Source organism: Danio rerio, chromosome 9, assembly GCF_052040795.2.
Source record: "Danio rerio strain M-AB ecotype USA chromosome 9, GRCz13ab, whole genome shotgun sequence".
Taxonomy (NCBI): Eukaryota; Metazoa; Chordata; class Actinopteri; order Cypriniformes; family Danionidae; genus Danio; species Danio rerio.
The window spans coordinates 20,191,037-20,209,473 of NC_141029.1; the positions used below are offsets into that span (position 1 = coordinate 20,191,037).

An 18,437-nucleotide genomic window follows, 5' to 3' on the forward strand; every position below is an offset into this window, starting at 1 on the left:
AGGTTTAGGGGGATGAGTGTAACACAGGCCAACTAGCGAATTGTTATGCAGGTAAACCTCACTGCTCTGATCTGAAAAGGCGACAGAAGCTAGCTCCGACCGGGTTGGGTGCAGAAGGACTGTTAAGTTAACAAATTGAATTGGTTTGCATAACATACTTGTTTCAACTCAAGTAGTTTGAACAATCAGCAAAATTATTTTTTGAGTGTAGAAACAGTTAATTAAAATTTTAGTAATATTTATACAGTCCTACAGAGTGAGAGTGCAGTCATAATGCTAAAGTGGCCCTCATGAAAATGAGTTTGACACCCGATCCAAAATATTATCATTTGTGTTCTGAAGAAGAATAAGGCTCTCAGAGTACTGGACATAGAGGTTGAGTAATTTTATGGCACCATTTTTGGATTAATTAACCCTTTTATTAAAAGTATTTAAAAACAATAACATAATTCCTAAATCCTCTTCAATTTTCAGTTCTTGACTTGGCAAAATATTTTCACCTGACAATTTCAGATAAAAAGTTTTTAATCGATTCTTTTTTTTTTTTTTAGAAAACTTAATTTACATAAGCAGACATTAACAACAGTGCATCAAGACACGAAGAGCATGTTAAATACATCATCTACACAGCATGGACGGCCTGATACACAGCAAATCTTCAGCTGTGCAACTGTTGTCTATAAGCTTCAGCACTTCGGCCATGTTTCAAATCCTTTTTTTCAGAGCAGAAATCATCATCTACACACACACACACACACAGACACACTCCGGCTTTGATGGACGCAGAGGGCTGCTATCACACATCTGTGTCCCATATTCAACATTCCGTATTTTTAACCGAGAGGCGTGATATTCCTGGATATCTCCCAGTCTTCAGGGACGCCGCCGCTGACAGATAAGTTATGCAATCGGCACAGAGCTCTGGAAAGAGCTTTTTCAAGTAAATACATCTGATGCTGTGCCGCGTGTAGAGTCTCGCTTCCTCTCGAGAGCGGCAGCCATCTGATGCTTGTATTTGTTGTCTATGAGGCTCTGGCTCTTCTGGCTGACTCTGGATCAGTCTTCGTCGGGTGTTAGTGCATATGTGGCTTTGAGAGTCACGCTGACTTGAGAGCCTCGAACCCGCAGAACTTCCAGCGTTTCTCCAGTGTCGCTCCTACGCCGCTGAACTCCTGCTTAAACATGTTGGGCAGTCGCACCATTAATCTTTCGAGTTCACTGGCTGAGATCTGAGGAATGAGACATGAGAAAGTAACACTTGGGTCATGGTTTGGGTGTGAGAATCAGGCATTGCGACCTTTGTTTGCACTGAAACTAATGAATGACACTAATTTGTTTGTCTGCATGTTTGTCATTCGCCTTCTGCAAACAGTTACTGTTTAGTGCCGTACTGTTCATTTATATTCAGAAGGGGAGTTAATAGACGCATTTTTTCAGTTTATAGTACTGTTCGGGTTTTACCATATTTGAATCTATTCAGCCAATCCATCTCCGGGTCTGGCAAGAGCAGTTTTAGCTTATCTTAGCATAAATTACTGAATCAGATTAGACCGTTAGCATCTAAAAAAATAATTAAATAAATTACCACTTCTGTCAACATAACCAACATGACCACCTGCTTGCAAAGGGAGCATGTATTAGTCACGTTGGAAGTTACCTAGTTAAGAACTATTTTCAGGTGCTGTGAAATATCATTGCGTCTGCTGCAGCCATGTTACCGCAACACAGTTTCTTAATTATTACTCCAGAATGAGAACAGTTCCTAACCATATTGTTCTAGAAAATAGCAACTTTTCATTTTCAATCAGACTTTGTACATGTTACCACTGAAGAGTCAAGCTTTAACCCTTTAACAGGCATCATAACCACCAGGTTGATTTTTATCGTTATTTTAATTGCTTATTACTATTTATCAGAGTTTTGTCTGTATATTATTCAATACAAGAAGAGGGCCAAAAATCTATTTTCAGGGAGTGCGCCTTAAAGGTTTAAATAAAAAAAATATTGAAACTCTTTTGTTATTTTTGAGTGAGAGTCTAATGGTCTAATCTAATTCAATGATCTATGCTAAGCTAAAGCTAAAAGTGCTCCTGCCAGACCCGTAGATCGGCTGAATGGTTTCAAAAATGATAAAATTGAACTGGAAGTTGTAGAATTACAGAGTGTTCCTTTATGTAATGGACCATTTACAAGACATTTTTAGTCAAAAATGAAAACCTTTTATGTATTTTAACTGTTCATTTCAGGTTTGGGGGACTAAATACAAACCAAATTGAAAGTAAAGGTTTGAACATAAAACAATTAGGCTGTTCCAAAAAAAAAAAAAAAGCCTTAAGAATAGTTTGGTTTCAACTCATTTTAAATTAGTTTAAACAATCAGAAAAATATTTTTTTGGACTGTGTAGAGATAGTTATTTAACAAAGTGTTAAGAAGTAGTAGATTATACAGGCCTACAGTTATAACCGGCTCTTTGAGGGTGCAGCCATAATGCTGAAGTGACCCTCATGAAAATGAGTTTGACACCGCTGATTGAAAATATTTTCATTTGTGTTAGGATTGAAATGACATGACGAGTAATTTAATGACATCATTTTCACTTTTGGATTAATTAATACCTTTTTTTTTAAACAATAACAGAATTCCTGAATTTTCAGTTTTTAATTCCTGACTCAACAGTAAGCTGTGGGTTAGCCAAATTTTTGTAAAGACAATTTCAGATAAAGGTTTTAATCTTCAAAAAGAAAAAAAAAACTATTTAAATGTCATTTTTGAGCGAGATGCTAATGGCCTAATCTGATTCATAGATCTATACTAAGCTAAGCTAAGCTAAAAGATCCGTCAGACCCGTAGATCAGCTTAATGGATTCAAAATTGCACAACTCAACTGGAGGTTGTAGAATTAGCCTATTTTTTTTAAATGTGGAGTGTTCCTTTAAGGGACCATTTGCAAGACATTTTTAGTCAAAAATGGGACCCTGTATGCGTTTTACTTGTTCATTTTAGTTTTGGGGGACTAAAAACAAACTAAATTGAAAGTTTAAAAAAAGCGGTTGTCGTTTTACATTTTTACAATGTTTACAAAAACATTACAATATGTGTCCTATACTATGTTTTTAGTAAAGCGTAGATTATACATGTATATATGAAGTCTAAAAGTAATTTTTCAATATTAGTAATAATAATAATTGAATACTAATAGTACATAGCATTTATTTCAGTTACTCAGGGCTTTCATTTATAATCACAGTGAAGACATCAGTATTATGGTACTCCTAGCGAGAAGTGGAGTGGGATTAAATATGTCATATGTTTGCCTGCGCAACGTAGCACCTTGCACAAATGTCAGAACACATTCAGTCTCCTCAAGGCCACATCTGACATGTGAGATTTGTGTTTTGTTTTTGGCTGGATGATTTCCACCAGGTGCAAATAGCTGTGCAGTGTCCATGCTGTTTCAACCTGGGTGCAAATAATCTCTCAGATTTCTGTAGGGAATTTAAGGGTCAAAGAGATAACGAGTATTTGGCTCATATAACGTATTGACTGAAATGAGATTGTTTCTAATCTTTTGGTAATCCTGCATGCACTCTCAATGCTATAATAGGAATTTAACTGTGACTGAATCAAAGTGAGGGTTTACCAAAAAATGTATTTTTCACCATCCTATACTCGCCTTATTTGATTGAAATCACAGATTAGGATACTTTTAATGAAATTTGAAGATACAGGATTGCTGATTTGTTTAAATCTAAACAATGATCAATAGAGTGTAACGCATGTATTTAAACATATGTAAATAAAAGTTTAAAGACAACGTTCACCTAAACATTTGCTGTTTATTAACTCACAGTAAGCCATCAAAACTGTTGGTGACTGCAGTAAAACTATTAAAAATGTAACATGATCAATGTTTCTTTGATTATTCATAGACAAATGAAGAGTTAAAAAAACATTTACTGGAAAGCCAAAATTAATACCTGCGACTCCTGATGTTACATTGAAATTATCAATCTGTACAAGAAAGTGAGCATCATTACAACATTATTATCTTCACTCCACAGCCTCAGCAGACAGTGCTTTTATAATAACATAATGGCATCAGACGCACATCAGACAGTGAATGCAGTAAGGGCATTTTGCCAAGGTAATATACCTTATGCATGGGGATTTAAAGTATGAATAAGCCTTGGAGAACTGCCATGCTAATCTCACCACATTTAAAAATATTACTATCATCATTATTATTATTATTATTATTATTAATATTATTATTATTATTATTATTATTATTTATATTATTAATTCATTATTATTATTCATATTATTATTATCATTATATTATTCATTATATATTAATTCATAATTATTATTATTATGTTATTATTAATAATATGTTATTATTATTCTTTTAGTATGTGTCTGATATAAACACAATATAAAGTGGGTCTCAGACCAGACAAGAAGCATTGCATTAAATTCCATTGTTCCGCACCATGTCTTTAAAACTTTTGTTTTAATACAGTATTTTTCATAGATTTTCAGCACTTGTCTGCTGCTACTCATGACGCTTACTTTTAAACAGCCTTTCATCCAATTTTATGCTTAAACAACTAATTGAATTCTTATTGGAAATTGAAATGTCTATTTAACTGACTATATATTATATGCAGCCCAAGACCGGTTACTCACTGGAGCTAAGCAGGGCCTGGTAAGTAGCTGGATGGGAGACCACATGGGACAACTAGGTATTTGTTCGAAGTGGTGTTAGTGAGGCCAGCAGGGGGCTCTCAACCTCAAACCAGGGTTCTGACTTCATGGTCATTACAAATCCCATAGCACTTCTCGTAGAGAGCAGGGCTGCAACCCTGGTGTCCTGGCCAAAGTCCCTCTCGGCCCGTAACCATCATGGCCTCCCAATCATCCCCATCCACTGAATTGACTCTATCAATGTCTCTCCACTCCACCAATAGCTGGTGTGTTGTGAGCGCACTGGCGCCATTGTCCTGTGGCTGCCGTCACATCATCCAAGTGGATGCTGCACACTGGTGGTAGTGTGGAGAGAGCTCCTCATGATTGTGAAATGCTTTGGGCGTATGGCCATACACAATAAATGGGCTATATAAAATACATAATACATTATATTATATTACATTACATATTTGGATTAATTTATATTATTGGTGCTATAAAAGCAACCGTATTAAATTAAATCAAGCTGACTTCCCAATAAAGCCCATCAGCAAAAAAATTAAATAAAAAAATAAATAAATGCTAAAACACCTAAAAAGTGCTGGTAAACTTTTAATTTTATAAATAAATAATGATCATTGTTTCAGCTAAAAAGCTTCTTTAATGTTTTATCTCATTTTGATTTTTGGGTGAACTATACCTTTAAATTACAGTACAGATTAATTGTCTTGAGTGAGAACTGTTTGTTTTACAACACATTTTGGTTCCCTGATCTTTCAAAGTAGAAAGAGCAAATTCTCAGGTTTCATTAAAAAATTTCATGATTCAATAAAAAAAAATAAGCAAATTTTAACGGGATAGTGTAATGCTAATTGCAATATTTTACTCACCCCCATGTGTTTTTAAACCTTTATGTGCTTTTTTCTTCAGTTGAAGATTTTTTGAAGAAAGCTGAAAACCTGTAACCACTGACTTCCATAATAGAGAAAAACAAATACTATAGACATCAATGGTTGCTGGTTTCCAACATTTTTTTTTTATTTCTTTTGTTTGGTTTGAAAGAAGTGAAGGGTGAGTAAATGAAGACATCATTTTCATAGTTTTTAGATGAACTATGCCTTTAATGGTTTGGAGCAATATGAGGGTGAATAAACAAGTGTTGTGAATAATGGTGCTTTAAATGAACATCGATACTAACGGTGATTCTTGATTCAGTTACGAGTGATCAAATGAATTACTGTTTGGTTGTCATAGCCAGATATATACACATATACCTATGAACGGGAGTTATCCTGGATGTTAGTATGTAATTTTTTTTTTTAATTATGAAAATTTTAGTTTTACATCACTTTTCTACATTGATGGATCAGTGACCGCACGGGCATTCCTGACAAAAAGCTTGTGATTGTGTGTACAGAAATGTACTATTCACCCTCCCTGTTAAACTTGATCTAATCCGTGCACACACCTTTCATGTTTTTACTTCTCATACTGACAGAGGGAGCGATTTGTTTGTGAATGAATCTCCGCTATGAACGACTCTTTCACTCGCCGACAATAATACAAGTTTCTGGCAGCGCAGCATCTCGTTGTCATATTTCTTTTGCATTGTTTGCTGATTTTATTCAACAAAACTAGCATAAGCCGAGTATTTAGTATGCAGTAAGTGACTGTATTATCATCAATAACGCTAACTAGCCTATCTGTTTAGCACAAATTTCAGAACATACAAAAACATAAAAAACTTAATCTTACCTATGAAATGTTCTGCCTTTGTGCTTTGTTTTCTTTGTTTGCTCGTTGCTACACTCGTAGACAGCGCTAAAGTCCCACATCTTCACGTAATAACACTGTTTTGACTAGTGCGGTTGAATGACTTTTGTCCTGGGAGCACTGTACCAATGTGGCGGCGCTATAGACGCATGCTCAGGGTCCCTATGCGATATCTAGTGTATATATTTATGTCACAAATTGAGGAGCGGGGAAAGGAGGCGGGGTGGAGCGACAACGCGGGGAATCCTTCACAAACTGAGGAGTGATCACAAACCGAAAGCGGCGAGAGCGTCAAAGTAGCCAGAAGTCATTCATTTTTTAACGAGAACCGGCGGCGAGAAACAGCGGCGCGTCTTCATTGGCTATGACGCGGTTCGGCGGCAAGCAATCAGAATTAAGTAGTCCACCTTGAGAGGAGTTCAGAGAACACAGTTGTTCCCAAGAGTTTGATTATTGCGGTTCCTGGATTTTCAATCATTGAAAATCGCGACGACGTGGGGCCCCCTAATCACGCGGGGCCCCCCCGCGGTGCGTGCCCTGCGGGCCCGTCCGCTACACCACTGAATATAAGCACTACTTTTTTCTCATTGAGGTGGAAGGCAAGAATGTATGTATTGTGCAACTTATGCCTATGAAAAAAAGAGTCTCTCTGCGTCAGTGACAAGCAATTCAGTCACACTTTTTTTTGATGGTTCGTTTGTTGAATGTAAGTTACAATGCATCTACAAGTAAGTTGACATTTACTTGCACAGTTTCTTATAGTCCAGGAGTGTCCACATGGATATGGCGGGCCGGTGTCCTGGAGAGTTTAGCTTCAGCCCTAATCAAACACACCTGAACTAGCTAATCAAGCTCTTACTAAATATATTTAAAACTTTCTTGCAGGTGTGTTGAAGTTGGAGCTAAACTCAGCAGGACACTGGCCCTCCAGGACCGAGTTTGGACACCCCTGTTATAGTCAATTAAATGTCTGTTGAAGGTTCAGTATCAACAGATATTAAGCAGACAGTCTACTAATACTCAAATGGACCATCAAAATAGCTTTACTAGTAATTCTAATGTAATGTAGCACCTCACATCGTCACATGCCGCCACAAAATTAGTGGCTATGCAGGTAATAACATGAGCTCTGCTACCAAAAGAGGAGACAAAGTCAAGACGTCAAACTTCATTTTTCTCCATCGCAAATACTTATTGCTTCGACAGAATTTAAATAAATAATATCTAGATATATAATTGAGGATATGCTGTGTTCTCTCATATTGTCCCACAACAACATTAAAATAGTGTAAATTAGTGTACAATGTGTTTTATAGTCATAAACAAATTAGATCTTTTTAAAGTAACACAATAGTTACTTTCCCTGGTTATTAGGTACTTTTGCACTTCTGTAACTCAGTTACTATTTGTGAGAAGTAACTATAACTAATTACTCTTTTAAAGAAACGTGCCCAACACGTTTAAACAATGACATTATTTTAAGTTTTGTGTGAACTCTTATCATTCTGGGTGAATCTAATCAATGACAAAAAACAATCACCTTTGTATCAAGTCTCTGGATGTAAGACCACAGATATTCGATGTTGGCTCCAAATGGGTGGACGTGCAGGAAGGTTGATATGATTCCTGTGTAGACAGACAGACAACAGAACAGTCTGGTGAATGAACATATGTTGCCTGTAACTATAGCAGACAAGACAAGAGATGCAGCTGCAGTCATAAATACAGCGCCCGGAGCTCAAGCCTCATCCCTCCCCCACTTAAGCTGATTACTTTGGAGAGGTCCTGCGAAGGTAAAGCACTGATGCAGAAGCACAGGATATAGTGCCTTGCCTGAAGGGCCTGAGCCAATATTTATTTCCTTGATTTATATGCCGTAACGCCGCCAATTACCAAGGAACCTCATTCAATTCCCTCCGCAAGACCTACTTTCACAGAGCCACACTAAGGGAGGGAAGGGGAGTCTCAAGATGTCCGTTCCGATTTGAAAATTCAATGCAGAACAGCCGAGTTGGCACCATACATCTCTGTTCTGCTACAGCGCTCCATGCTTACAGAGATAAACATACAGCCGGTTAAATAAGTATTGAACGCCTCATCATGTATTTCAAAAGGAGCTGTTAACATGAAATTGACCCAGATTTTGGTAAAAACCCAAACAATCCAGACATACAAAAAATAAATAATAAAAAAATATTGGTATTTGTTATAATGGATTGACGGAGGGAGACAGTACTGAACTACTAATGGCCCATTTACAAGGACTGGTACAGTATAGTACGGTACCGGTCGGTACAGATCACCTTTATCAGGCTTGCGTTTCCACTGCCAAAAAGGTACCAATGATGAGTCATTCACATATCATATGAGAATCTCTTCTCACAAAACAGATGCTTTATACATAAAAATACTTGTGTATAAATGTTCATTACAAACCTTTCTATTTACAGGATTTGATTATAACTGCAGATCAATGCGAAAAAGGCTACTGTAACGTCTGCAATTTTTAATGAACATAAATGAACACACACAGCCCCTTACAGTCTCCAATATGCTACCAATTACAGAAAAACTACATACAGCATACATCTAGTCCTTATTTCAGTTCAAAAACAACACTCAACATGTATCCTACAATCAGTGCAAACCTCTCATCTGTGTCTTAATCCTCACCAGCACATGTAGCCTCTGTTAGAAAGTTATTTTGTCATTTCGAGTTCATATAAGTCCAAAAGGTGATGACAATAGTTAAACATGGCAGTTTATTCATGTTTAGGTTGCTGAAAGAATCATTTGCTCCTTGTGCTCCCTTTGGCCTCTCCTTTGTTTTTTCGTGCTTCCGAAGCTGATTGGTCAAATCCTTGTCACGTGACTCACAGTGTGCTCGCAGGATTCATTCAATTGTGTGCATCTGGTCTAGAAAGCGCAAGCATGGGCAAGTTCCTCCATTGGAAACAACAAACTTGTACAAACTCTAGAAAAGACCCGATATGCAAACAACCTCTAAAAGGTTGTAGTCATTTGTGATCTCCATCAGTTGATCTTTTTCCACAGCCATGGTGCGTTCACCAGATTTGTTGACATGGGTTGCGGATCCATTCTTTGGCAGTTCGTGGATCATTCACTGGGTCGTTCCACCTTAGCAAAACTTTCCAAAGACATTTGTTTCATACTCATTTTGCTGATTGTGAGGTAAATTTGGGCACTCATGTGACTGTGATGTAACAGAGAATACGATAATTTTTTCAAAATAAAAGACTTTTCAAAATAAAAGATCGTTCGGCCTCAGACAATAACTAAACAACAATAATTAATGATTCCTTGTGCGGACCCGTACCAACTGATCCACGGACTCTGAGTCCACAGCCCAGTGGTTGAGGACCACTGATGTAGATGTTGGGATTAAAGCAGCTAATATTCATTTACACTGATAAAGGGCTGAGAGATTGCACCTGCTGTCTGAGCTTTCCATGTCTTTGTACACCTCACTTTCTTCATGTGTTCAATACTTTTATCCCTGTGTCATTTAATTTTTATTACACATAACTTAATTTCTAAACTAATTAGATTTGTTTTCCTTGTATGTACGTAAATTTCAATTCAACAGCTCCTGTAAAAATATGTTTTCTTAGAAAAATGTTCATGTGTTTAATGCTTATTTCACCTGCTGTATCTGTTTTGACATACTACTACGAGAAATCAAACTAATTCTAAAAACCTAACAGAGAAAGCTTAAACTAAACAGTGTTTACACACTGCAAGCTAATCCAATAACTGCAATAGAAGTTTCTTTTCAGAGCTAACAGTCCAGTGCCTGGAGACTTAAACAATTTGTGTTCTTCAGTCCGTCCCTTCACTTTGTTCTGCTCAAATGACTTTGGCTTCTCTGCCGTTCTGGCTGAGGGCCTTCAAGCCTGGCTGACATTCCCTGCTCCATCAATGCAGTACATTCTGCATGCATCCTCTTAGAGAGCAGTGGTTTTATGCAGGCATTAGATAAAACCAATGCAGTGTGGTCTTCTCTGGGCTACAGCCAACGAAGGACATCTCCCCTGAGCTCCTCCAAGAGATCATCATCCAAAAACATGACAGACAGGACGAGGTGTTGCGGCAGCATCCGGCCTCTCCCCCTAGCCTTTTCTAGTCATTGTTATTGTAGAGGTTCAAACAAGGGCCGAACATCTTTGCGTTCAACCGCTTGGCTGCGCCAGCACCTGCTCGTCCTCCTGCACTTTTAAGCAAGGACTCAATCCTCCAAGCCCATCTGGTATTCAAGCCCCTCAGCACAGGGCTCAAGATGTTTTATAGATCAAAACGGCATGAAGCAGAGTTGGAATAATTACCGAGCAAGAGAGCCTCTTTCTCTGATCTCAAAGGACCCCAAATGACCGTCTCGTTATTCTTCTCTCGATGGTGGTAGAGTGCTGCGGTGCCATTGACTGCCTGCGCATACACACACAAAAGGAAAACACACATCATAATGCAAAGGAACCTTCGCAAAGTATATAAAAGAGTGATGGGATCTCATGCAAACTGTTGAGTTAGGAAAGGGTGTGTGTGTGTGTGTGTGTACAATCTTTACTGAAAGTGCAGCACGTTCTGCTGCGTACAGAGAAATCAATGGCTATTGGCTCTTCTTCTGAAATGTCGGCCAAGATGGTAGGCTGTAGGTCGGCTAGAGGTTGAATCAAAATTCTAGCAAATATGCTTGTATTGTGTATGGAGGTTATATATTAGAGGTCTGCCTTCCTGCAGCTCAACTCAACCAGATTTCTTGCAACATATAATTAATTTTCCATGTAAAATGCAGTAGTGGTTGGATGTAAGTGCTGTAGTGTTGGCGGTCAGATATAATGGCCCCCAAACAAAACAGACAGGTTGTCAATGAGTGACATAGCAAATTGTGGATATACCGTCCTTGAAGGACACTCAACTTGTAATTTTAAGTGACAGATGGCATATTTATTTGTTTCTCTCTGTGACACTTTCATCTATTTTGTTGGCAGAGACATGTTACAGGTATCCTGAAGATAAATAAAAATAAGAAAAGGTAATTTTATTATTCCCAATGAAGATTGGTTGGACGTATGTGAATTCACATCAAAATGCACTCATATGTGGTGAGAGTTTGGGTAGAAATGCCTTATCAGATTTTTGCTAACACTTTATGTGATGGTCCATTTAAGTATTAGTAAAGTACCTGCTTAATATCTGTTGATACTTCTTTAACAGACATTAGACTGACTATAAGAAACTTTTCAAGTACAAGTCAACTTACACTAACCCTAACCCTAATCTAACAGTCTACTTATAATCTATTGAGAGAATCTCAAAACGCTGCTGATAAACGCAAGCGAAAAGCATCCCGGTGTGTATGAGTAGGTATGGGATGATTACCGGTTTCAAGGTTTACCGTAGTTCAAGTCAAGGTTTTAAAATTGCCTTACAGTATGTTTTTTTTTTTTTATGTTTTTTGTGTTGTAAAGAAATCTGTCTTATTTAAACTAATGAAAACAGCAGTCAATGACTTGTGACCTGCTCCTTCAATGTTTACTGTTCCAAAATAATTTAAATGGTTCCTAAAATAAAATATATATTTTTTAATAGGGGAATTTTATTTTATTGATGTATTTTATTTTTATTTTTACCTAGAAATGAAAAAATAACTTATTTTAGAGCAGTAATCACAATACCGTAATACCATAAACTTGTGATATTTTTATCCAAAGTTTTAGTTTCTGACATCTAGACAAGTAGGCCTGAGAAATATCTATTTGACATATTGATATTTGGAGCTAAAAAAGTCACAAGACAATCACAAGGCATTGGTTACTTCCTGAAACCCCTACAATCCTATAGTGATAAGACATTATATACGACATTTATGTTATGGAACAAATTAAATTTTCACCTTTAAATGCATGTATTTAGAAATATCTGGATCAAATGGACTGAATATGTAAGGTTACTCTATCCAGATTTTGTAGAAGTATAAAATAATTGCTACTTGGTTTTGATTTGCAAGGTATGCATTTTCTAATTTATTAACCAGTAAGCTTTATCTCACAGTCCCCCTCTCTGAATTGTGTAAATTGAGCTATTAATATTGTTTACATTATTATTCTATTATTTGGCATTAGTATTTCATTCATTTGATTGGACACACACACACACACACACACACACACACACACACACACACACACACACACACACACACACATATATATATATATATATATATATATATATATATATATATATATATATATATATATATATAAAATTGTTGAATCGTTTGGTATAGTCTATCAAATTTTTCCACATGTTAGACATTTTTAGCAGGTTTTATGCCGTACATGGACCTTGCTGATAAGTTTTTTTGCCACTAAACAGCCGGAGCCACCTGGTTTCCCCCACAAGTCCAAAGACATTTAGTATAGGTGAATTGGGTGTGCTAAAATGTCCGTATTGAATGTGTATGAATGAGTGTGTTTGGATGTTTCCGATTGATGGGTTGCAGCTGGAAGCAATAGTATCTGGATGCAGCCTTTATGATGCAAGCTGAGATTGCATCACTATGTCAGACACAATGCTCTCAAATGGAGTGAGTGACTTCACTGTGAGGGGTTGGGTTAGGGGTGGGGTTAGGTGAGCGCATTAGAAAGCATTGAATGCAGCTCAGACTGCACCAGGTCTGCAGCCAGATCCCTCTCACTGGAAGGGCATCCGCTACATAAAACATATGCTGGAAAAGATTCCGCTATGGCGACCTCAGATTAATAAAGGGACTAAGCCGAAAATGAATGAATGAATGAATTTCCAGAGCCACATTCACTCCAACTCATAGGGACATCGCATGCATACCCTCTATTTTCAGACTTGCTTGGGGACAAAATGGAGGCAACATTAAATAGAATGGTGTCTAAAGACATATATGTCCTTTGAAAAAATTTCCAGTTCAGTAACTTCTAAAAGAAAAATGTTACACCATGAAAATCCTTAGGGAGAAAATTGCTTTATTTTTGGACTGAAAGTGCATTTCAAAACTCCACAGGGATTATTGAGTACTTCCATGTTTTTTTTCAGTAAATGGGAGAATGCTGGCCAGAATCTACTGTACTGACCTGTGTCTGTATTCACAAAACAAATTAAGGCTAAAAGCAGCTCCTAACTTTATAAATTTAGATTTAGATTTTAAATTTAGGAGTTTTGCTCTAAAAGTATATGCAAAGCCGGTAAAACAAAATCATAAACTATTATAAAATGGCTGCAGCCAGCAAGAAAAAAACATCACAATAAGCCTTGAATAAGTCACCTCCTAATCACAGAGGTATACAGTGAGAAATATGTTTTCAAATATGTATACAAAAAAACTGACACAAATTTCAAAACATGTTAAAGTATATTTGCTTAATTATTTTTTAAAACAATACATTAACTTGTCACATTAAAAGAAAATCCTTATTTTTTTCACAAAAAAAAAAAATAATAAAAGCAATGATTATACTATTTTGCAATATAATTTTTTACTCGATTCCAAACACAATCTCAATGCAATTCATAACTTTTTGATTTAGTGGCTAATTCAAATTGGTCCGGGTTAGAGGTGGGGTTTGGGGACATGTCTCCCTTTAAGTTTTCATATTTACATTTACTTTTATGCATTTAGCAGATGCTTTTATCCAAAGTGACTTACACCCGTGAACAGACCCAGGGAGCAGTTGGGGGTTAGGTGCCTTGCTCAATGGAATCACCCCAGCCGTGGTATTGAGGTGGATATTCCCACCAACAATCCCTGCTGGTACCGGGACTCGAAACAGTGACCTTTGGATCGCAAGTTAAACTCTCAATTCATACAAATTAGCTACTTTTCTGAAAACAAGTAAAATAGTTATGTTTCCTTGTGAGATCGGGCTCCTATTGCTTAAAAAGAAATGTCTCAGAAGCTTTGTGAATAAGTTATTCTAACTCTTAAAGGAGTCGCACACTGTATTCGTTGATTGGCACCATGCCATGCATTTTAGAATTCTAAACATAGTTTCTATGAGAGCTCGCACACTAGCGTCGCAAGTCGGCAGCTGTCTGCGGTGCCCAGCTAAACTTAGAACAATGTTCATAAGTTCGCCATGCCATCTGCATAGTTTTATATAAAATAACAATCTAAATGTTCGCTTTCGGTGTGTGTTATTTCCAACTGTCGCTGAGCGGCACATTCGGTGTGCAACACCCTATAGGCTACATTTACAATGACAACAATCTAGCCAAAAAATTTAAAGTTTTTCGCTTGTTTTTCCAAAAGTTTGACTTTTACACAATTTTTTTTCAAAATTATCTGCATTTACACATCCATGAAAATGACCAGTGTTGGGCAGCAGCGTCGCAACAAGTATTGACGCTACTAGCTTAGTTACATTTCTCAGTAGCATGGCGGTAGCTATTGAAAATCAAAAGCTTTCTAAATCAAATAGCTTTTCTGTAGCGAAGCTAGCGTCAACACAAGCTAGCGTCCCAGTAGCTTTTAGATTAGCTTGCTGCATTTCCCAGAGGGTATAGCTTATAGTGTAGTTAAGCTACATTTTATGTTGAGTAGCTAATAGCTTAGCTGACTAAATTTTTTCAAGCAGCTTGCCCAACACTGAAAATGACCAATGTATGACGTATGCCAGGCCAGTATTTGGCACTGTTGCTTTGTTAATAAGCATGTTCATGTTTATGCATTCTCAGACATAAAAACGCAGTTGTGATGTAAACAAACAGGCAAAATTTATAAAAAGTTTTCAGTTTTTGGCTGAAAATGTTGTCATGTAAATGACCTTTAGTGGTTATATAAAAGGTTTTGACCTTAAAGTTTCTTTGTTTTGAATCTTAATTGATAAAATCTGATTTTGATAGATTCTTTGTTATGTATATAATTAGTTATTAATGCTAAGACTGCATTCTTAACACAAGCAATCTCTTTAATTATTTTTTGTTCATCAAGTATTAAACACTATATTTTCCTTTCAATTACTAATAGCAAATTGATAAGAAAAAAGTGACTTCCTGCCACTGCAGCTATCACAGATATTTAGTTGGAGACTCAAGTAGAAAAGCAGACCGAGGGCAAACTCAATGAACATACAGATCAGTGGGCTAAAATTAACTCCAGTCAGACAGCTCATGGTGTTAAGAGAAATGAAGGGATGACGCAATATTAGCAGTTTGCATTTCTCTTTTGAAGTGTGCTGGTGTTGCAGACTAATCTCACCGGTAAACCGCAGTGACATGATGGAGTCTGACTTACCTTTTCATGGCATTCAGAGTTGTGGTTTGTCATATCTACTGACTCCATGGCGTTCAGCAGCTGTCAAGAAAGAACAAAAATGTCCATATAATCAGCCTTTCTGGAGAAAGGTGGCAATATTAATATTGAGGCTTTAATATAGAAGTAAAAATTTTTCCACCATGTTCTTAGGGGTCACAGCAGAAGATATAAATAAACGAGACAATTAATCTCTTGAGTTTCTTTTGTTGTTGTTGCATGCAAGAAAGCAATAACTAAATGTTGGCTTGGCTCAAGAGAAGCCCCCCCAGACATGGACATGGACTATTCTAAGACTTTTTTTTACTCTGGTTAGAGACAGACAAATTATTGAATGAAATGGGATTGCAAATTACTTCAAACAAGCAATGACTAGACTTTTAGATTGCACCCTAACTCCTATTCAGAACAATCACTTCTTGCTTTTCTATAATACCTCAAGTTGTTAATTATCGTGGAGAGCAGCAGTGAAAGTAGAACTGGTCGAAAGTAACAATGTGATTTTCTCAGAACACTGACAATATTCGCTCCCCAAGCCATAAAACCACAGCCTTTATGCAACCCTTGACAAAATGTCTACCATTGAGCTGCCAAATATAAAATATGCTAAAAACAGTACGTGCGCTGAGTAGTATGTCCGAATTTATAGCATTTGAAAAACAGTATGTGAGAAGTACCAGGATGACCTACTACTTCCGCGTATTCGATAGACCCTACGCTAGCCAATGATGCACCATGAATGAATTCATGAATAGGAGTGAAGCAATGCAACTGACATGGGTAGGTCACGTGATGATGACAAAATGGCGGATGTATTAAGTCTGAGTACCATTCATACTACTGACATTCATACTGTATAGAACATATTTAAATTCAAATGCAGTACCTACTGAGGAATATTTAGAAACTAAATACTCAGTAGTATTTAGAGTTTATTTAGAAACTTTAGACAGGCAATGGTCAATCACAGGAGCAAACAGGTACATACAGGAAAATGCATAAGTGTAGTCGAGGTCATAGGCAATAAGGTAGAAATGTGACGTTGTGCACTGAGCATGTACCAAAAAATGACACATCTTGCAGTGAAGCAATGTACCGGAGCTTTATTCATTTTGCTATATGTCATGTGATCAGTAACGTCTGAAGCTTAAATTTTGCCTATACCCATGTGACTGCTTTGAATTTTGATTGAAACGATTAAACACCCTTGCGAGTTGGTAAAGTGTATAGCGAGAGATAACTGAGCTACTCCGGTGTACAATTTGAGATTGGTCTTGCATTTCCATGTTTTTATGCACTCTCACGCAGATATTTTCTCAGAATAGCTGTAATTTATTTTATCGCAGTTAGTCAAACTATGATTTTTATAGTTGTAGACTTGTGGAAACCTGTACAAAGTCACACAGTGTGTGTTACATTCCGGGTCAATACCGGTGTGTTGTACATTCTACGTCACTTCCGGAGTGTGGTACATTCCCTTTCCATTGGGAATCTGTAATTGTAAATTTGTTTCGGGATTTGTAATAGTGTTTTGCGTCATGTTAATTTGTTTTCTAAATTGTAAATTTGTTTCGTCCTTGGTAAAATTGTTTTTCCTATGTAATTGTGTCTGATGATAGGTAAGCATGTTTTTCAAAATGTAAATTTGTCTCGAGCTTTGTTAAAGTGTTTCAAACTTTGTAATGTTGTTTTGCACTTCCCGGCCACCGTAGTAATCAGTCTTAGATCAGCTATCATCTGTGAGTGTAATTATCTGTGATTTTGACATAATTGTGTGTGAGGTGCATGATGAAATTTGTAGTTCATAAAGTGACAGAATTGTAGTCTGGGTGATGGGTCATGTTTAGCAGTGATATGCAAGCCCGGATTGCTGTTGATCGTGACATATTAGAGCTATAACACATTCTTAAGTTTGAATTGCCTGAGTTGTTCCATTTAAAAGTAAATCGGGTTTAAATGGCAAGAGTTTCTGTAGGGACGAAGGTAACTGTAATTTATAACCCAATTCTAATAGCCATTTTTTTCACATCCACATATGATTTTGCAATGTTTACATTTAGATCATTTACAACAATAAAGTAGTTTTACAACAATTAAAAAAACATTCAAAATAATTAAATTTTACATTGTTGGGTTACATTTGATGAAAATGACTGTCAGAATTTTCCTAAGTTAAAGGACAAAATATGCATTTAACATTTTAAGAAGATCATTGTCCGGTATGTTTAATATAAACAAGAATAAGCCAATAAATCTATGCACATCAGATAATCACAGCAGATATAGGCTGTTTCTCAATATGCGTTCTTCAGTGATCTTGCGTCCTCGTGTTCTCGTGTAACATCATCATTAGCTGCCAAAGTTCAGTTCCAAAACTCAAGACCGCAAGAACAAAGGACGCGGGAAACTTCCTGGATGTGTTCTTGATATCAAAGACCCCACCAATGCAGACTTGAGCACTGAACTTATTCTAGAAGTCCCAGTGGTCATTGCGACTAGAGAGGAACCGCAACATTTTATATAGGTTTATTATTAAAGTTCAGACATATGACTTATTTATCTCAGGAGTTTCCCTGAATGAAAGAGCAAATGTAAATATTACCATGAAAATCTTAATAAAAAAATAAACACAATAAGGGTGTTTATTTGCTGAAATTCATATTAAAATCA

At 36.8% G+C, this 18,437-nt stretch overlaps 1 protein-coding gene across 3 annotated transcripts in view; it reads right to left on the reverse strand.

Annotated features, from left to right (window-relative positions):
- Positions 1–507: 507 nt before the first annotated feature.
- Positions 508–18,437, reverse strand: part of enox1 (ecto-NOX disulfide-thiol exchanger 1) — a 255,301-nt gene continuing 237,371 nt past the window's right edge. For 2 of the 3 annotated variants that reach the window (XR_015499285.1, XM_087267645.1), the window contains 4 exons: positions 15,750–15,809; positions 10,807–10,906; positions 8,004–8,089; positions 508–1,229 (listed from right to left, as the gene is read on the reverse strand). Coding sequence is in view for 1 of the 3 variants with exons in the window: in XM_087267645.1 (XP_087123771.1) it covers positions 1,098–1,229; positions 8,004–8,089; positions 10,807–10,906; positions 15,750–15,809 (378 nt within the window). In the remaining 2 variants the exon portion in view is untranslated. Of the gene's footprint in view, positions 1,230–6,015; positions 6,394–6,550; positions 8,090–10,806; positions 10,907–15,749; positions 15,810–18,437 lie in introns of those variants that run through there. The other variant, XR_015499286.1, reaches the window with a different exon arrangement.